This window comes from Typopeltis vanoorti, chromosome 18 (genome assembly GCF_054136105.1).
Source record: "Typopeltis vanoorti isolate ZY-2024b chromosome 18, IOZ_Tvanoo_1.0, whole genome shotgun sequence".
In the NCBI taxonomy this organism is placed as follows: domain Eukaryota; kingdom Metazoa; phylum Arthropoda; class Arachnida; order Uropygi; family Thelyphonidae; genus Typopeltis; species Typopeltis vanoorti.
Window position 1 is genome coordinate 90,249,922 of NC_143566.1, and position 17,665 is coordinate 90,267,586.

The following is a 17,665-nucleotide window of genomic DNA, read 5'->3' on the forward strand; positions in this document are numbered from 1 at the left end:
TGTTGAACGGGCGACCATAGCAGCCTCCTTGAAGGTTCTGGAACGGTAGTTCTCTTCTATATAGGGCATATGACTCTTATCCCACTCAATCAGATGGTTGGTAGAGGTAAAGTGGGAAGAAAGGCCTGAAATATCTTGACTGTTGTTTCTAACATTTCTAATGTGAGAAAGTATTTTACCTTGGGTATAATAAATGTTAAAGATACCAAGCAATTTTAAACCTGGTTTTACTCCATTTTCCCAAGTAAGCAAACAGACAAACAAGTCAAGTTTGCGCCTGCAAGTGTTGCTAGTCTAGCTGATCCTACAGGTGGTGCAAGACCAAGGCAACTCACGGTAAAAGTAGAATATGCTCTGATCACTAATCTTAATATTTACCCTTAATGCCAAAACACAACTCCTAGAGGAGATGTATGATGTTTTGTATTAAAGGAAAGGAGGCCACTACCCAGACCGGTTTCTACCTTTATTGAGGTCTCATCAGTGGGAGCCAGGCTAGAAATACCAAGATTTTAGTAATACAGTGCTTATAAGTATTTTACCAGAACAAGTTACCATAAGATGTTTTAACCTTATTAAATAAAAATCTCAGGAGGAGATATAAATGTAGAAAGTATTTTACCTTAGGTATAATAAATGTTAAAGATACCAATATGGTAACTTGTTCTGGTAAAATACTTATAAGCTCTGTATTACTAAAATCTTGGTATTTCAAGCCTGGCTCCTACTGATGAGACCTCAATAAAGGTCGAAACCAGTCTGGGTAGTGGCCCCCTTTCCTTTAATACAAAACATCATACATCTCCTAGGAGTTGTGTTTTGGCATTAAGGGTAAATATTAAGATTAGTGATCAGAGCTTATTCTACTTTTACCATGTGTTGCCTTGGTCTTGCACTACCTGTAGGATAAGCTAGACTTGCAACACTTGCAGGAGCAAACTTGACTTGTTTGTCAGTTTGCTTACTTGGGAAATGGAGTAAAACCAGGTTTAAAATTGCTTGGTATCATTAACATTTCTAATGTGAATTTGATGGTATAGTGGAAACTATTGATTTGGTTGAGATAATCCATTAGTTCTTCTTTCGTATGATTCCAAATGATAAAGATGTCATCTACATATCTGTACCAAATTTTTGGCTTTGGGGTAATTTGAGATAAGATTTTATCCACTAGGTCTTCCATGAATAAGTCAGCACAAGAAGGAGAGAGGGGGGCTACCCATGGCTAATCCAGAAAGTTGTTTGTAGACTGTTTTTTGCCAAACGAAATAGTTCAAAGTTAAACAATGATTGAACAAAGTAGTGATGTTTCTTGGGAACAAGTTGTCTAAGATGTTGATGACTTCCACAACTGGAATGTTTGTAAAGAGAGATGTGACGTCAAGGCTTGCTAGTATATCATCTTCAGAGATAGGGATGTTTTTTAATTTTTCAATAAAATGTTGCGAGTTTTTGATATAAGTATCCTAATTGTGAATGTGTTGTTGTAAAATCTTGGCTAGATATTTAGACAGTTGGTAAGTTGGAGAATAGATTCCATCAACTATTGGACGTAATAGTATACCCTCTTTATGTATTTTAGGAACACCATACAATCTTGGAGTCAACAGGTGCATGGATTTTAGCTTTTTTATTAATCTATAGGCCAATTAGTCATTCCACGTAATAGTTCAGTGGTGTCGTTATGGTTTTTTTGCATAGGATCTGTACTGAAAACGTCATAGACAGACGTGTCTGATAATAGATTTTTAATTTTCTCTTCATAATCTTTTGTAAGATAACAGTATTATTGCCTTTGTCAGCTTTAAGTATGATGATGTCTTTATTATTCTTTAATTTGAGTAGTGCTCTTCTTTCCATTTGGTTAGAGTTGGTGTTAGGAGATCTTGACAGAGCTGAGAGGATTATGCTGCTTTTTAATCGTAAGTCATTAGCTATTGGGTATGGTAGCAACGAGATGGCTTTTTCTAAGTTGCAGATGAACTCTATTTTAGGAATAGCAGTAGGTTTTAAGGCAAAATTGAATCCTTTTTTGAGAATTGAGATCTCAGTTTTTGTTAAAATGTGTTTAGATAGGTTTATCATCACTTGGTTATCTGGTACAAAAGGTTTAGAGTTAATGTAATTATCATATGGCAAGTTGAATTTATCAATTTGCATCTTTTATTGCTGTAAGGTTTTGGCATAACTGTTGCTAATCATATTATCTAAAAGTTGCCAGGTATCTACATCAAGGTTATTAGAGATATCTGTGAACAAATCGTAGCATTGAGAGTCTATTTGGCTGAGCAAGGCTCTCGTATGGCTAATTCTTTCTCGGAGAAGGGCAAATGAAGTTTGGCGGTAAATAATATTAGCATTTTTTGTTTTAAAATGTTGTTTGAGACGAAGAAATTTTGGGCTAACGTTATTCTCTCGACACCTTTTTAAAAATGTCAGATGATTTAAACACCTAGCCTTTTTGCATTTTAAACCTTCCAGATTGTGTACCTTTCCTTTCACATAGTGAGCTTGTCGATCCTGTTCATTGTGTGATTTTCTTTTCTTGACTACTTGTATAATAAACTATAACACTTTTTATGAATGTTAGTCAAGTGAGTTTTAATTTTTCGTCCTACTAGTTTCACCGATTTTTGCTATCGGCATCTTCAGGGATACAACTGGTAAGCGATACGAAGGTAACAGACTAGGTTTTAACTGACAGTTCTAATTCATACAAAATTAGTATTGTGCAAAACAATGTGCATGTCTCGGAAACATGATTTATTTGTTACGCGACATAACATAATTGACGTGAAAGTTCAAATTAAAGAATAATAAAGACATCATCATACTTAAAGCTGACAAAGGCAATAATACTGTTATCTTAAATACAAAAGATTATGAAGAGAAAATTAAATATCTATTATCAGACACGTCTGTCTATATCGTTTTCAGTACAGATCCCACGCAAAAAAACCATAACGACACCAATGAACTATTACGTGGAATGACTAATTGGCCTATAGATTAATAAGAAAGCTAAAATCCATGCACCTGTTGACTCCAAGATTGTATGGCATTCCTAAAATAGATAAAGAGGGTATACCATTACATCTAATAGTTGATGGAATCTATTCTCCAACTTCCCAACTGTCTAAATATCTAGCCAAGATTTTACAACAACACATTCACAATTCGGATACTTATATCAAAAACTCACAACATTTTATTGAAAAATTAAAAAACATCCCTATCTCTGAAGATGATATACTAGCAAGCCTTGACGTCACATCTCTCTTTACAAACATTGCAGTTGTGGAAGTCATAAACATCTTAGATAACTTGTTCCCAAGAAACATCACTACTTTGTTCAATCGTTGTTTAACTTCGAACTATTTCGTTTGGCAAAAAACAGTCTGCAAACAACTTTCTGGATTAGCCATGGGTAGCCCCTCTCTCCTTCTTGTGCTGACTTATTCATGGAAGACCTAATGGATAAAATCTTATCTCAAATTACCCCAAAACCGAAAACTTGGTACAGATATGTAGATGACATCTTTATCATTTGGAATCATACGAAAGAAGAACTAATGGATTATCTCAACCAAATCAATAGTTTCCACCATACCATCAAATTCACATTAGAAATTGAAAAAGATGAAAAACTTCCATTCCTAGACATCCAAATAAAGAAACGAACCAATAACAGTATCAACCTCTGTGTATAGAAAACTTACGAATACTGGACGTTACCTCCATTTCAACTCGTCACATTATATATCCCAGAAACTTAGCATTATCCATATGCTTAAGAAAAGAGCTATACAGTACACCACAGACCAGGATGACTTACAAAAAGAATTGACTACAATATCCAGAGAGCTAGCCTTAAATGGTTATCCTAAAAGACTCTGCAACAAGATTCTCTTTTCGGATATACCACAAAGACAACGTGATGACACCCAATACATCAGTACTATAACTATTCCATTTGTCAGCAGCATTTCTAAAAAATTGGCTATCCTTCTAAAACCATACAATATTAGAGTAGCATTCAAGCCGGTCAATACTATTTGGAAATTTTGAAGATCACCGAAAGACCCTCATCCTTTCTACAAGTACTCTGGAGTATATGATATGCCTTGCTCCTGTGGTGTTAGTTACGTTGGTCAGACCTCTAGAAGCTTCGAAACAAGACAGAAGGAGCACATAGGCTATGTAAGAAACAACAGTCAAGATATTTCAGGCCTTTCTTCCCACTTTGCCTCTACCAACCATCTTATTGAGTGGGATAAGAGCCCTATATAGAAAAGAACTACCATTCCAGAACCTTCAAGGAGGCTGCTATGGTCGCCCGTTCAACAGGAAACCTAAATAAGAATCAAGGTCTAAATCCTACAGGAAATTTGGAAAAAAACTTTAATTAGATCACTAAACATCAAAGAAATGAACTTTCACGCCAATTACATTATGTCTCGTAACAAATAAATCATGTTCCTGAGACACACGCATTGTCTCGCACAATACTAATTTTGTATGAATTAGAACTGTTAGTTAAAACCTAGCCTGTTACCTTCATATCGCTTACCAATTGTATCCCTGAAGATGCCGATAGCAAAAATCGGTAAAACTAGTAGGACGAAAAATTAAAACTCACTTGTTTTAATCTTTACAATTTTTGCAAAACATTCATATATTTCCTTCACATAAGGAAGTTGAATGTGGTGATTTTCTCCTCACCAAAACAGGTAGGAATTTTATGCTGCTAAATGCAATTCACTTTGTTAAAAAAGAAAGCAATCAAATAGCCTTTTTGGAACTGAAATTCTTTGTACTTCTGATACCAGCTTACAATTCTCAGTGATTCAGAAGAAGAGTCACACAAGCTGCTATATTCATACAGAATCACAATCATTCTACCCAAAAAACTGAGACTATTAGAACTTTATGTGTCCATTTTTTGTGTGTTATACACACACACACACACAACACACACACTAGAAGGGGACCCCCCCCACCCGAGTTCCGGATTGGTAGACCGGTCCCCCTTGAATTCTGATGACTCGAAAGGGGGTCCCCCGGCATGCACCTACAATCCCCCCCCCCCCCAAAGTTCCTGACTGGTAGGCAGTTCTCCTTGAATTTTGAAGACTCGAAAGGGGGGTTCCACCCCTCTTGGCAACTACAGCGCCCAACCCTCCCAAGTTCTGGACTGGTAGGCCGGTTCTCCTTGAATTCTGATGACTCGAAAGGGGGATTCCGTCCCTCTGGCCTGTGCCCCCCCCGTTACGGACTGGTAGGCCAGTTCTCTTTGAATTTTGAAGACTTGAAAGGGGGTTACACCCCACCCCACCGAGTTCTGGACTGGTAGGCCAGTTCTTCTTGAATTCTGGTGACTCCAATTTTGAAGACTCGAATGAGACTTTACACGAAATAACTGTTTCAAATAACTTGACAAAAAACATGACACAAAAACGTTACATAAAAACATTTCATAAAACGGCTTATCCTTTTATATGTGTGTGTGTATTCTTGATCTTCTACTCGGTTGTAATGATACATTTTAAAGAATAAATTTTAAATGACTTTAAACAGAGATAAAATATTAAATTTTAATGATAATGATACAACTAGTTTCAGCCTTTTTCAGCTTCTTCAGGTATTCACTAAAGGCAGAACACAGTAATAAAAAATTGAAGTTACAAAAAACTGAGAATTACAGGCAAAAAATGCAATACATAATTGACACAAAAATATTGTATTTTTCAAGTCATTCTATTCTATTCAAATGTATTTTATTTATTGTATTCGATCTGGCTACTTCAGATATAGGGACTCCATTTACAAACAAAACCATGGCCTAGCAATGGGCAACCCTTTATCCCCAGTTCTAGCAAACATTTTCCTGGAAGATTTTGAAACAAAAGTCATATCATCCTTCTCATTTAAGCCAAAACTTTGGAGACGTTACGTTGATGACATTTTCACTATATGGAGTCACGGACACACATCTCTCATGGATTTTCTTCAACATCTTAACAACCAGCATCCTAATATAAAATTCACTGCCGAACTAGAACGAAATAACTGCCTTCCTTTCCTGGATGTAATTCTTACACGATCATCTGATAGATTTAAAATCTCTATATACCGAAAACCAACTTATACTAACAGATATCTGCACTGTCAATCTCATCGCTTTCCACCACAAAAGCTCGGAACTATTTCTACCTTAGGACACAGAGCACGATCTCTTTTAAATGAACCAGATGAACTCCAAAAAGAAATTGAACAACTTTATCTTTAAACAAAATGGATATTCTGAAAAAACAATTAAGAAATTTCTCCCATACGCAGTGTACTACGGACACTACTGATTTTAAAGGTAGCATCTCAATACCTTACATTAGTTCAGTCTCCAATAAATTGGCTAAAGTCCTTAAAAAATACATCAGGACAATAACTGCAACACTTTTTTTTGAAGGTTAGTCAAGTGATTTTTAATTTATCGTTCTACATGTTTCACCGATTCTGCTATCGGCATCTTCAGGAATACAATTGGTAAGTATATATGAAGGTAACAGACTAGGTTTTTAACTGACAGTTCTAATTCATACAAAAGTAGTATTGTGCGAGACAATGCGCGTGTCTCGGGAACAAGATTTGTTACAAGACATGATGTAATTGGCGTGAAAGTTCATTTCTTTGACGTTTAGTAATTTAATTAAAGCTTTTGATCTTCTGGTAGGATTTAATTTCTGGTAGGATTAGGCCTTGATTCTTATTTAGGTTTCCTGTTGAACGGGCGACCATAGCAGATTCTTTAAAGGTTCTGGAATGGTAGTTCTCTTCTATATAGGGCATATGACTCTTATCCCACTCAATGATATGGTTGGTAGATGCAAGATGGCAAAAAAGTCCTGAAATGTCTTGTCTGTTGTTTCTGACATACCCTATGTGTTCCTTCTGTCTTGTATCAAAGCTTCTAGAGGTCTGACCAACGTAACTAACACCACAGGAGCAAGGTATATTATATACTCCAGATACTTGTGGAAAGGATGAGGGTCTTTCGGTGATCTTAAAAATTTCCAAATAGTATTGACCGGCTTGAATGCTACTCTAATATTGTATGGTTTTAGAAGGATAGCCAATTTTTTTGAAATGCTGCTGACAAATGGAATAGTTATAGTACTGATGTATTGGGTGTCATCATGTTGTCTTTGTGGTACATCTGAAAACAGAATCTTGTTGCAGAGTCTTTTTGGATAACCATTTAAGGATAGCTCTGGATATTGTAGTTAATTCTTTTTGTAAGTCATCTTGGTCTGTTGTGCAATGTATAGCTCTTTTCTTGAGCATATGGATAACGCTAAGTTTCTGGGATATATGACGAGTTGAAATGGAGGTAACGTCCAGTATTTGTAGGTTTTCTATACACAGACAGGTTGATACTGTTATTGGTTTGTTTCTTTATTAGGATGTCTAGGAATGGAAGTTTTTCATCTTTTTCTATTTCTAATGTGAATTAGATGTTATGGTGGAAACTATTGATTTGGTTGAGGTAATCGATTAGTTCTTCTTTCATATGATTCCAAGTGATAAAGATGTCATCAACATATCTGTACCAAGTTTTCGGTTTTGGGGTAATTTGGGATAAGATTTTACCTTCTAGATCTTCCATGAATAAGTCAGCACAAGAAGGAGAGAGGGGGCTACCTCCACAACACAACATCAGGACGTTTTTCACTAAACTTCCTAAAGTCCGTTCTTTTATAAGCCATCCGAAGCCTATTCATCATAACCTGAAATATCCAGGTGTTTACAAGTTATGGTGCGACAGTAATATTCCTTATTTTGGACAGACTAACAAATCTGTTGAACTGCGTATTGAGGAGCATAAGAGAGACATCTCCTATAAAAGATCACATACATCTGCGCTTTCCAGTCATGTTCTTTTCTCTAATAACCCTCATGACGATCTACAGAGTCACTCAGTTTGCTGGGATAAATCTGAAAACATTTTTCGCTGTAGTGATGAGTTTGAAAGGAAAATCGTGGATTTGAGAGAAATCATCCTTAATCCTGAACATTTGAACAGCAATTTGAGTTATAACATCCCTGATAGCCATACTGCAGTTGTTCAATATTGGCGCTCACGAGAACCTGCGTACTTGCAGGTTCTCGTGAGCGCCAATAGCATGTTAGATAGAACGACTTGAAAAATACAATGTTTTTGTGTCAATTATGAATTGCATTTTTTGCCTGTAATTATCAGTTTTTTGTAACTTCAATTTTTTATTACTGTGTTCTACCTTTAGTGGATACCTGAAGAAGGCTGTAAAAGGCTGAAACTAGTTGTATCATTATCATTAAAATTTAATATTTTATCTCGGTTTAAAGTCATTTAAAATTTATTCTTTAAAATATATATATATTTTAAAGAATATATATATACAAGACAATTTCTACAAGATTATCTTGTATATATATTTCTACAAGATAATTTCTTGTAGAAATTATGAACAAAGCATTTAAGCAGCTGCACAATGCCTAACTCTTCTGCTCAAGAGGAAATCTCACACATTCCACTGAGTTATGAGTAAAGAATGTACTGTAAAAAGTTTAATGTATCTTAAATTTTTTTGGCATTTTGTCCTGTTATCCTGCCAGAAAAACCAATATCTTTTCTTATCTCCAAAGGACAAGTTTCCTATACTTGATTTTCGAGGTGTTACAAGATTCCCTGCTCATGTGGCTTATCTTATTATGGACATCTGAAAGGCCTGCTTTCATCTGTCATAAAGAACATGTCTTGATGTTTTGCATCAAGTATCATGAGCCTGAATAATCTGAGCTTTGTGAGTATGTCATATCTACAAAGCATAGTCCTTTTAAATAAGACTTAAATCCTACAGATTTCTTATAGAATGTCTTTATAAGAAAACTTGCAAAGGGTTATAAACTCCAGTTTAGAGATATTTCTGGTGGATGGTTTTTGTAAATTTAGCATGACTACTATTGCTTGAATATGGATAGTCCACTGAGTTTCTTGACACTTTCCTCAGACCTCTTTCTATGTTTAATTCTTGAAGGAACATGTGACGAGAGTAATAATGACTTTGGTATGGCTAAGTGCTTAGTGCAGTTTTCTTTCTCAGTAAATAGCTTGTTAAACTTCTTCTACAGGTTGTATTTATTTATTTCAGCTACTGATGAAGCCTTACCGGAAGTGAATCTGTCCACAACATTCCACTACTGAGCAGTGGAACCACCAATTCAGAATGGATAGTATATGTGCTTTGTTCAATCTAAAGTAATTGGAATCTGGCAATGCAAACATATTCTCTCAGAAGGGTTGTTTCTACATATTGGCAGATGACGACATTCACTTGATATTCAATTTATAGTTTAGTCTCATGACCTTGGAGATAATATTATTCTGTCTTAATTAGAAACACAAGTCTATCAATAAACCTTTGCTTGGTGTATAAGCTCTCTAATTTATTTAGTTTAACTAACATGAACTCAATATAATTTCATAAAGTATCTCTAAGGCAGGAGTTGGCAACATACGATATCCAGGCTATGTTTGTGGCTTGTAAGGAGCCAGTGGCCTAAGAATTATTTTGGCTATATATAGTAACCTGCCCACTATACTGACACTTAATAAATAATAAGAGTAACATCTTAAATGAAATTACTTTCTACCACTATAAAAAAAGGCAGTAATCAGTCAAAATCATTATAAATGTTAGGAACTGATTACTATGTACTGTGCTATTTTATAAGACCACTTTGGGTGCAACTTAAGGTGTCACAAGGTGAATACAAATGGATTTCATGTGTTTGACTACCGAGTCAGTATACATATGATCACTGTGCTGGTTTACTTATTTCATGTTTACATGTATCACAGTGTGAGTTATTTTTATTAAAATAAAACTGATAAAACCTTCATTCTGCAATGTATAAATATATATTAAATCTATACACTAACTCTGTTGTGGTATTCTTATCTATCTAAATTTTTGTTTATTTGCATCTGTTGACCTGGTTGCCTAAGTGGATAGTATCCCTGCTCTCCAACCAACAGACTATGAATTCAAATTCCACTGTGGTGATTTGTGTTTGGTCTGTAAAATGGATCTACAGTTTTTTTTAAACCTTTACCTAACATAAATGTGCTAGTGGCTCTCAAAATTTTATGAGTAAGAATGATGCAAAAAAAAAAAAAAATAATAATAATATAATAAAATAAATAAATTTGGTATCCCACTTACCAATTTTATCCATTTGTTCTTGAACAAAGGATGAAAATTTTTCCTTCAAAGGAAATTCCTCAACTAGCAATAACACTATGTCATCAAGTAAGATATTCAAAATTCGGCTTTTCATAAATGGCAAGAGAGTTGGAATTCCCTATAAAGAAGCAGATTATTTTACTAAGGACTGCAGATGTTCAGAGAGCAGTAGTGAACTACATCCAATACAATAACCAGTGAACTCTAAAGCAGGGATCTTGAAATTTTTTTTTGAAATGTCCTTCTAAATGCAAGAAAATGCTTATTGTGGGTGTTCAATTAACTGGGATTGAAAAAATGCATCACACTTCATGACCGATAAGCAAAAAAAAAACCACTGCTCATCAGTAGTTCCATAAAATTAAATGTTCCTATTTTAATAATAAGGTATATAGATAATGTTCTAATGAGGATTATGTAAAAAACTTTCATTCTGCACAACCTTTCCTTTTTCAAGAAATATGTGTGCTAAATAAACACAATTGTAAATTGCACTCGGATTAAAAATGTGGGGAAAAAAATTAAATGAAATATGTATTTTTTGGGATTTTTTGGAAATTGTTCAAAATACAAAATATAATTAACAAAAAAAATGACTATCTATTATATTTTGATTTAAAAACAATTCTGAAAATTAAAACAAAAAAATGTCTTCTTTGGAAACATGTCCTAAAAATAAAATGCAATCTGATCTAAGAAATCAAGGTTTGCTAACTTGCTAAATGATGCTGAATCTTTGGTTAGAGAGGTAAGGAGTGTTTACCATAAAACATTTTACTGAATTTTTGGACATTTTCATAGTTACTTGGGGATCAAAGTTGCTCAACTTATTTTTGGAAGAAGAAAGCCAGAATACTTTTCTGTTCTTCTGATGTTTGTATGCAATGACAAGGATTGTCTTTCACAAGTTGACCAATGACAAATTAAAACTGGCATGCAATATCAACCACACATCCAAATCTGTAAATATTTTAGGTTCACCAAGTTTGTTTTTGTTTGAAATCATCAGCATTAATTTCTATTGTGTGTGTAGATATCATAACTAGATATCATAACAGTTTGCCAATTCATAAAAAAAAATAAAATAAAATAAATTTAAAAAATTATACTAAATCACTAAAGCTTAGTTTAAAGATTAAAAATCATTCGTGTTTAGAAATTTCAAAACATGTGCATCTATTCGTATTATGAGTTAAATCTCTTTACTCAGAGTGCCATGCATAACACATGATGATAGAATGATTTATTCTCTTCTCACAAATCACATTTCTGCCAGCACATCTATATCTTTTTTTTTCATGGTTATCTACAAACTATGGTGGTTTCTTTTTTTTTTTCTTTTTTCTTTCTTTTTAAAAAGCAGTGAAATTTCATAGTTGTAAAATTTTCTTCCCATGATCAACTGCGAAGAATATCATTAGTATCCTTCACAGTTGACCATGAAACACACCTTTCTGTACTCTATAAGTGTAATCTCTTGACTTATAGGAGCACATGCAACATGTAACAACAGAACATTATTTTTTATCTGTTTAACAATATTATCTTGTTATATCACTTTATATTCTATATATATATAAATAATTCTCTCTCTCTCTCTCTCTATATATATATATATATATATATATGTAGGAAGATTGATTTACTTTGTTGATATACATTTTTAAAAAAATTAAATGACTAGAAACCATGAAAAATGAAAACAAAGTTTATTAGCACGATTAGTTTCAGCTTATATCAGCCTTCTTCAGGTGCACATTAAAAAAGAAATAACCAGTAAAACATAGAGCAAATAATTGTAAGTCATCACAGAAAGTTGGTGTATATATATTCAACATTGAAATGCTGAAGTCTGTGCATTCAAAACTGTTCTCTTGTTGCCTTCATCATTGGGCGTATGCATGTGTACAGCATCTCGCGAATGCCAGTATTTCATTGTAGCACAATGACAGTCTGAAAGGTTGTAACTCAGGTTGTTGTTGAGATGTAGGGGATTGAAAATGATTTCTTTCGATTCTATTATCTTTCTTTCTAATTCATTTAATTGGACGTCAAACTGACCTGTTCCTCAGAGAAATTAAAAATCTCGATTTACAGAAAAGCTATCCACACCAACAGATATCTCCATGGTCAATCCCATCATTATCCTCCTCAAAGGTTCGGAATCATTTCTACACTAGGATATCGTGCTTGCTCTCTTCTTGATGATGAGATAGAACTTAATAAAGAACTCAATTTTTTTAGGTCTTCTATTCAACTAAATGGTTATTCACAAAAAACAATTGACAAATTCCTATTAAATCCACCCACTCACAATAATGAAGAGACCAATAGGGTGAAAGGTAATATTTCTATACCATTCATGAGCTCTGTCTCACCCAAACTAGCCAAGGTTCTTAGGAAATACAACATAAGAACTTTATTTACTCCTTTTATTTATTTAATGGATAGTGTATATGTGCTTTGTTCAATCTGAAGTAATTGGAATCTGGCAATGCAAACATATTCTCTCAGAAGTCCTGTGTATGATCAAATACTGGCATTCGCAAGATGCTATACACAAGCATATGCCCAACAATGAAGCCAACAAGAGAACAGTTTTGAATGTGCAGACTTCAATGTTTCAACATTTCAACAATATATATATATACTAACTTTCTGTGATGTTTAGAATTATTTCCTCTATGTTTTACTGGTTATTTCTTTTTTAATGTGCACCTGAAGAGGTCTGATAAAAGCTGAAACTAGTCATGCTAATAAACTTTGATTTCATTTTTCTCGGTTTCTAGTCATTAGATTTTTTTAAAACATATATATATATATATATATATATATATATATATATATATATCGCTGGACAATAAACCAAAGATCTGTTCTTTCACTCTGCCTAACTGTAACAAAATCTTTAATATTTAAATAAACAAAAAATAATATCACATTCAATAATGTAATGAGTTTTTTTTTATATTGAGCCCTTTCAAACACAGACTAAGCCCTGTTTAATGATGGTTTTGCATTGCCACAAGTTTCAATATAGGCTATGAATGAGGCTGAAGTTTTTGTCTCAAGCCATCCATGGGTTGATAAACTGCTGTTCGTTTCTCTAGCAGTGCCTTGGCACACTTTTCAAAAAACCATGGTTTGGATAGAAATTGTGAACAGAATAAAGAATGACGGTTCTTGTTCCAACACGGATAATTTCTGTAATCCACACTCACATGTTTCTGGCCTCCATATATTTGTCTAGTTATGGGAGGACTTTCTGCATTCAAATAAATGAACATTTAATTCAAATATGCTATATAAAAAAAAAAAAAAATTAAAGTGTTTTATTTCCTGATGATCCCCCCCCCCCCACTCCATATATTTGTCTAGTAATGGAGAGGCTTTTTGCATTCAAGTAAATGAATACTTAATTCCAATAGGCTATAAAAAAGAATATTAAGGTGTTTTATGACCTGATGATCAATTTCTTTAAGGCATCAAATACATCATCATTTGGTTTTCACTTTACTTTTTCCACTCTAATAAGACTAATTTTGATTTTAAAATCATATATTTCTGATGGTCTAGATAAAGACATCAAGACAAGTGAACAGTGAGAGATGAATATTTTGGGAAATGAGCATATTTTTGGCAGAAAGCAATAAAGAGTGGTGGGAGTTGGGGGGGAGGTTAAAATATCAAAGCTGACCAAGGAATAAATATCTAAAGACATATTAAGACAAATATCTTAAGATAAAAGTCTCATCATTTTGAAATACAATAAGCTATAATGAATACCAATCCTAAATAACTGAACACAATTATATATATATAAAAAAAAAAAATCTCGTGTCAAGTGACAAGTATATGTTTATGTATATGTGCATCCTATGTTTATGATATATACATTCCTGATATGCCTGCAAAATAAAAAATAACTACAAACAGGATTTACTCATTATATATACTGTACACGGGTGTGTGTGGGGGAGGAATACATTCTGCCCTTGCAGAAGATCTACAAAGAGCACTTAGCATATGAAGCTTTCTTGGATTACTTAATTATAATACTCATATACTAAATGATCTAGTGACATCTTTCTAAGCAATAAATACAAAATGCTACATTCTGGCAACAACAACCAGGGAAAAGAAGTAGTAGTAATAGTCTTCAACACTAAAAAGGAGGATAATCTTCTTGAATGACAGGTAATATCAAGTAGAGTGATGTCGGCAAATATCAGAATGGGGAAATGGACAATGAAACTTATTTGTGCCTAAGGTACCACAGAAAGTTCTACTAAAGTAGAAGTGAAGGAATTTTTTGAGGCTTTAGAGAAAGCAACTGACACAATGAAAAACAAAAAGTTGGTCCTTGTTGGAAATCAGAATAGCAGAGTGGGAAATGATAGTAAGACATACAGAAATATTTGGGGAAAAGAGCAAAGCTAATAATAATAGCAAATACCTGTTGAATTTCTGCTCAGGACATGGACTGGTTATTACTAACAGAGTGTTCTAACATAAAAATGTGCACAAATTCACATGGAGAGAAGAGGCAAGGAATAAGAAAAGTCTCATTGACTATATTATTGTTAATAGTGATGTTTTCTCACTCATGCAGGACACTAGAGTGTAATTGGAAGTGATCACCATTTAGTATTGAGCAGGATAAAATTGAATTTCATATTAAGAAGAAAAACATGCAAGAAAGTTTTAAAGTGAAAAAAAAAAAGTTGAGCAGCTCTCAGATGTGAACTGCAGACTCTAAAATAAATAAACATTATTCAAGAAAAGATTAAAGAGTTTGAGAATAGGAACCAAACTTGGAGATTTATTGTAGACCCTGAAGAAAACATCAGATCTTCACTTTAGGATAAAGAGTTGAGAAATCATGGGAATATAGCAAAGATCTGTATTTAAATTTTTTAAATCTGGAAAAGGCATATGACAAGGTGCCAAGAGAGGGAGAAGCTATTCAATACGCTACAGTTATATGGTGTCAATGAGGCATTATATCAAGCAATACTTAGTCTTTATTTGAGTTGTAATTATTATTTATATGGATCACATTTTGAAGGAAAGTAGTATTAAACCTGATATCAAAACTGAAAATGTTAACCTCAGCTCTTTACTTTATGCAGATGATGTTATATTCCTAAATAAATCCAGTACAATACTGCAAGATTTCCTGACTAAATTGAATAACTGTTGTAATAGATATGGTATGAAGGGTCAGGAATAACAAAACAAAGACAATGAAAATAGGCAGAAGCATAGAAAATATCAACTGCATTTTGAATGGAAAACCTATAGAACAAGTAAAACATTTCTACTACTTGGCACAATATTTTACTGAAGATGGTAAATTAAATATGGAAATAGACAACAGAATCAACAAAGCTGGTATGATAGGAAGTCAACTGAATAAATTTATATGGAACAAGAGAGAAATTAGTCAAAATAGTAAATTAGCTTATACAACACATTGTTAAAGCCAATTTTAACTTATGGATCTGAGAACTGGGTTAGAAATAAAACACTTTACCAAAGACTAGAGGCACGAAGAGATGGCATCAAATGGCAATATCATATTAAAAATGAAGATATTAGGAAAGAACTTGATATCCAGGTTAGCATCCAGAGATGTGTTAGCAGAGCTAATCTCAGGTGGTGTGGTCACTTAAACAGAATGGGGGAGGAAAGATCAGCAAATCAGGAGAAGAAAGATCAGAACTGACTGCAGGAAAAAGACCCAGAGGAAGATCAAGATATAGGCAGATTGATACAGTAAAAAGTGCCTTAGAAGACAGAAATATAAAATTTGATAATGTTGGAGTCAACAGATAACAGACTGATTTGGAAGAAATTGTTGATAGGAAGTTAGTAATGATGTAAGATTTTCATGTAGTACTACCATAATATCCTGTACACCCCTTGAGCATACATGTCAGGAATTTGATGATGGTATATACTGAAATAATAAAAGTAATAAGTATTATTATAAAATTATGAATAAAAAGATAAACAACTTCATATACATTTAATTAATAAATAGACATCATCATCAAATTCCTGATATGTACCCTATGGGAGTATACAAGATATTATGATAGAACTACAAAAAAGTTACATCATTACTAACTTCCAATTTACAATTTTCCTCAAAATTAATCTGTTATCTGTCAAGATTACAACGTTATCATATCTTCTATTTCTGTTTTATAAGGCACTTTTTCCTGCAAACATGGAAAAGAGCACTTCTTTTGCTAATCTGTCCTCTCCCATTCTGTTTAAGTGACCATACCACCTGAGGTTAGCTCTACTAACACATTCCTGGATTTGAATGCTAACAATGGCAAGTTCTTTCCTAATATCCTCATTTTTAATATGATAGCACTATCGATGCCATCTGTTCACTCCACTAATATTTCTCAGAACTCTTGTAACGAAGGTCACCTGTCTTTGATCAAGTGTTTTATTTCTAATCCAGCTCTCAAATCCATAAGTTAAAATCGTTCTGAACACTGTCTTGTATACAGCTAGTGTATACAAATTTAATTTAGTGGTTACTAAATTAGCTAATTTAGTTTTCTAATTTCTTTCTTATTCAATATAAATTTATTCAGCTGACTTTCTACCATACTAGCTTTACTAATTCTGTTGTCTATTTCTATATTTACTTTGTCATCCTCATTAAAAACTGTGCATAAATAGATAAAATGTTTCACTTGTTCTAGTTCCCCATTCAGGATATAGTTGATGTTTTTAATGTTTCTGTATATTTTAATTGTCTGTCTTTTTACTGATAATTTTCATACTAAATTTATTACAACAGTTATTCAATTTAATCAGGGAATATTAAAGATTTCTATTGTATAGATATTGTAAAGATAAAGGGAAGATACCTCCACATAGCCTTTTTTAAGGAATGTAAAGAACTGACTGCGGCTTCTGACCTAATGTCCAATACTCATCTTCTCGAATGCACCCAATTAGGTATTTACCTGGATACTGAATGAATGAAGATGGGCTGGCAATTTGGAATTTAGTCTAATAAATTATATTCTTATTGGTTCAAACCATAATGCAAAATGATGGTACAACATGATAGAATAATAAATAAACAAATAAATAATAAAAAAAAAAGATAATAAACATTTATTTTTAAGCTTTTGCTCAAAGTCAGCACCATTCTTATTATGGAAACTGAATGGCTACTTTACAATGTTTTATCACATCTAGTTTTTGTTCAGTGTTATTGACTTTCTGGCACATTTTTCTACACTGATAATAACATGATCAGTGCATAATGGCATAATAGATAATAACAACAGAAAGTATAAGTGCATTATCACCAGCATCTTCTGCTTAGGGGGACATTATTAATTCAT

At 33.3% G+C, this 17,665-nt stretch overlaps 1 protein-coding gene across 4 annotated transcripts in view; it reads right to left on the bottom strand.

The window, feature by feature from the left end:
• The window catches only part of Nsun2 (tRNA (cytosine(34)-C(5))-methyltransferase Nsun2), a 272,640-nt gene that overhangs the window by 24,950 nt on the left and 230,025 nt on the right, over positions 1–17,665 (bottom strand). For all 4 annotated transcript variants that reach the window (XM_090407903.1, XM_090407904.1, XM_090407905.1 and 1 more), the window contains one exon: positions 10,263–10,401. In XM_090407903.1, coding sequence (XP_090264029.1) covers positions 10,263–10,401 — 139 coding nt within the window. The remainder of the gene's footprint in view (positions 1–10,262; positions 10,402–17,665) is intronic.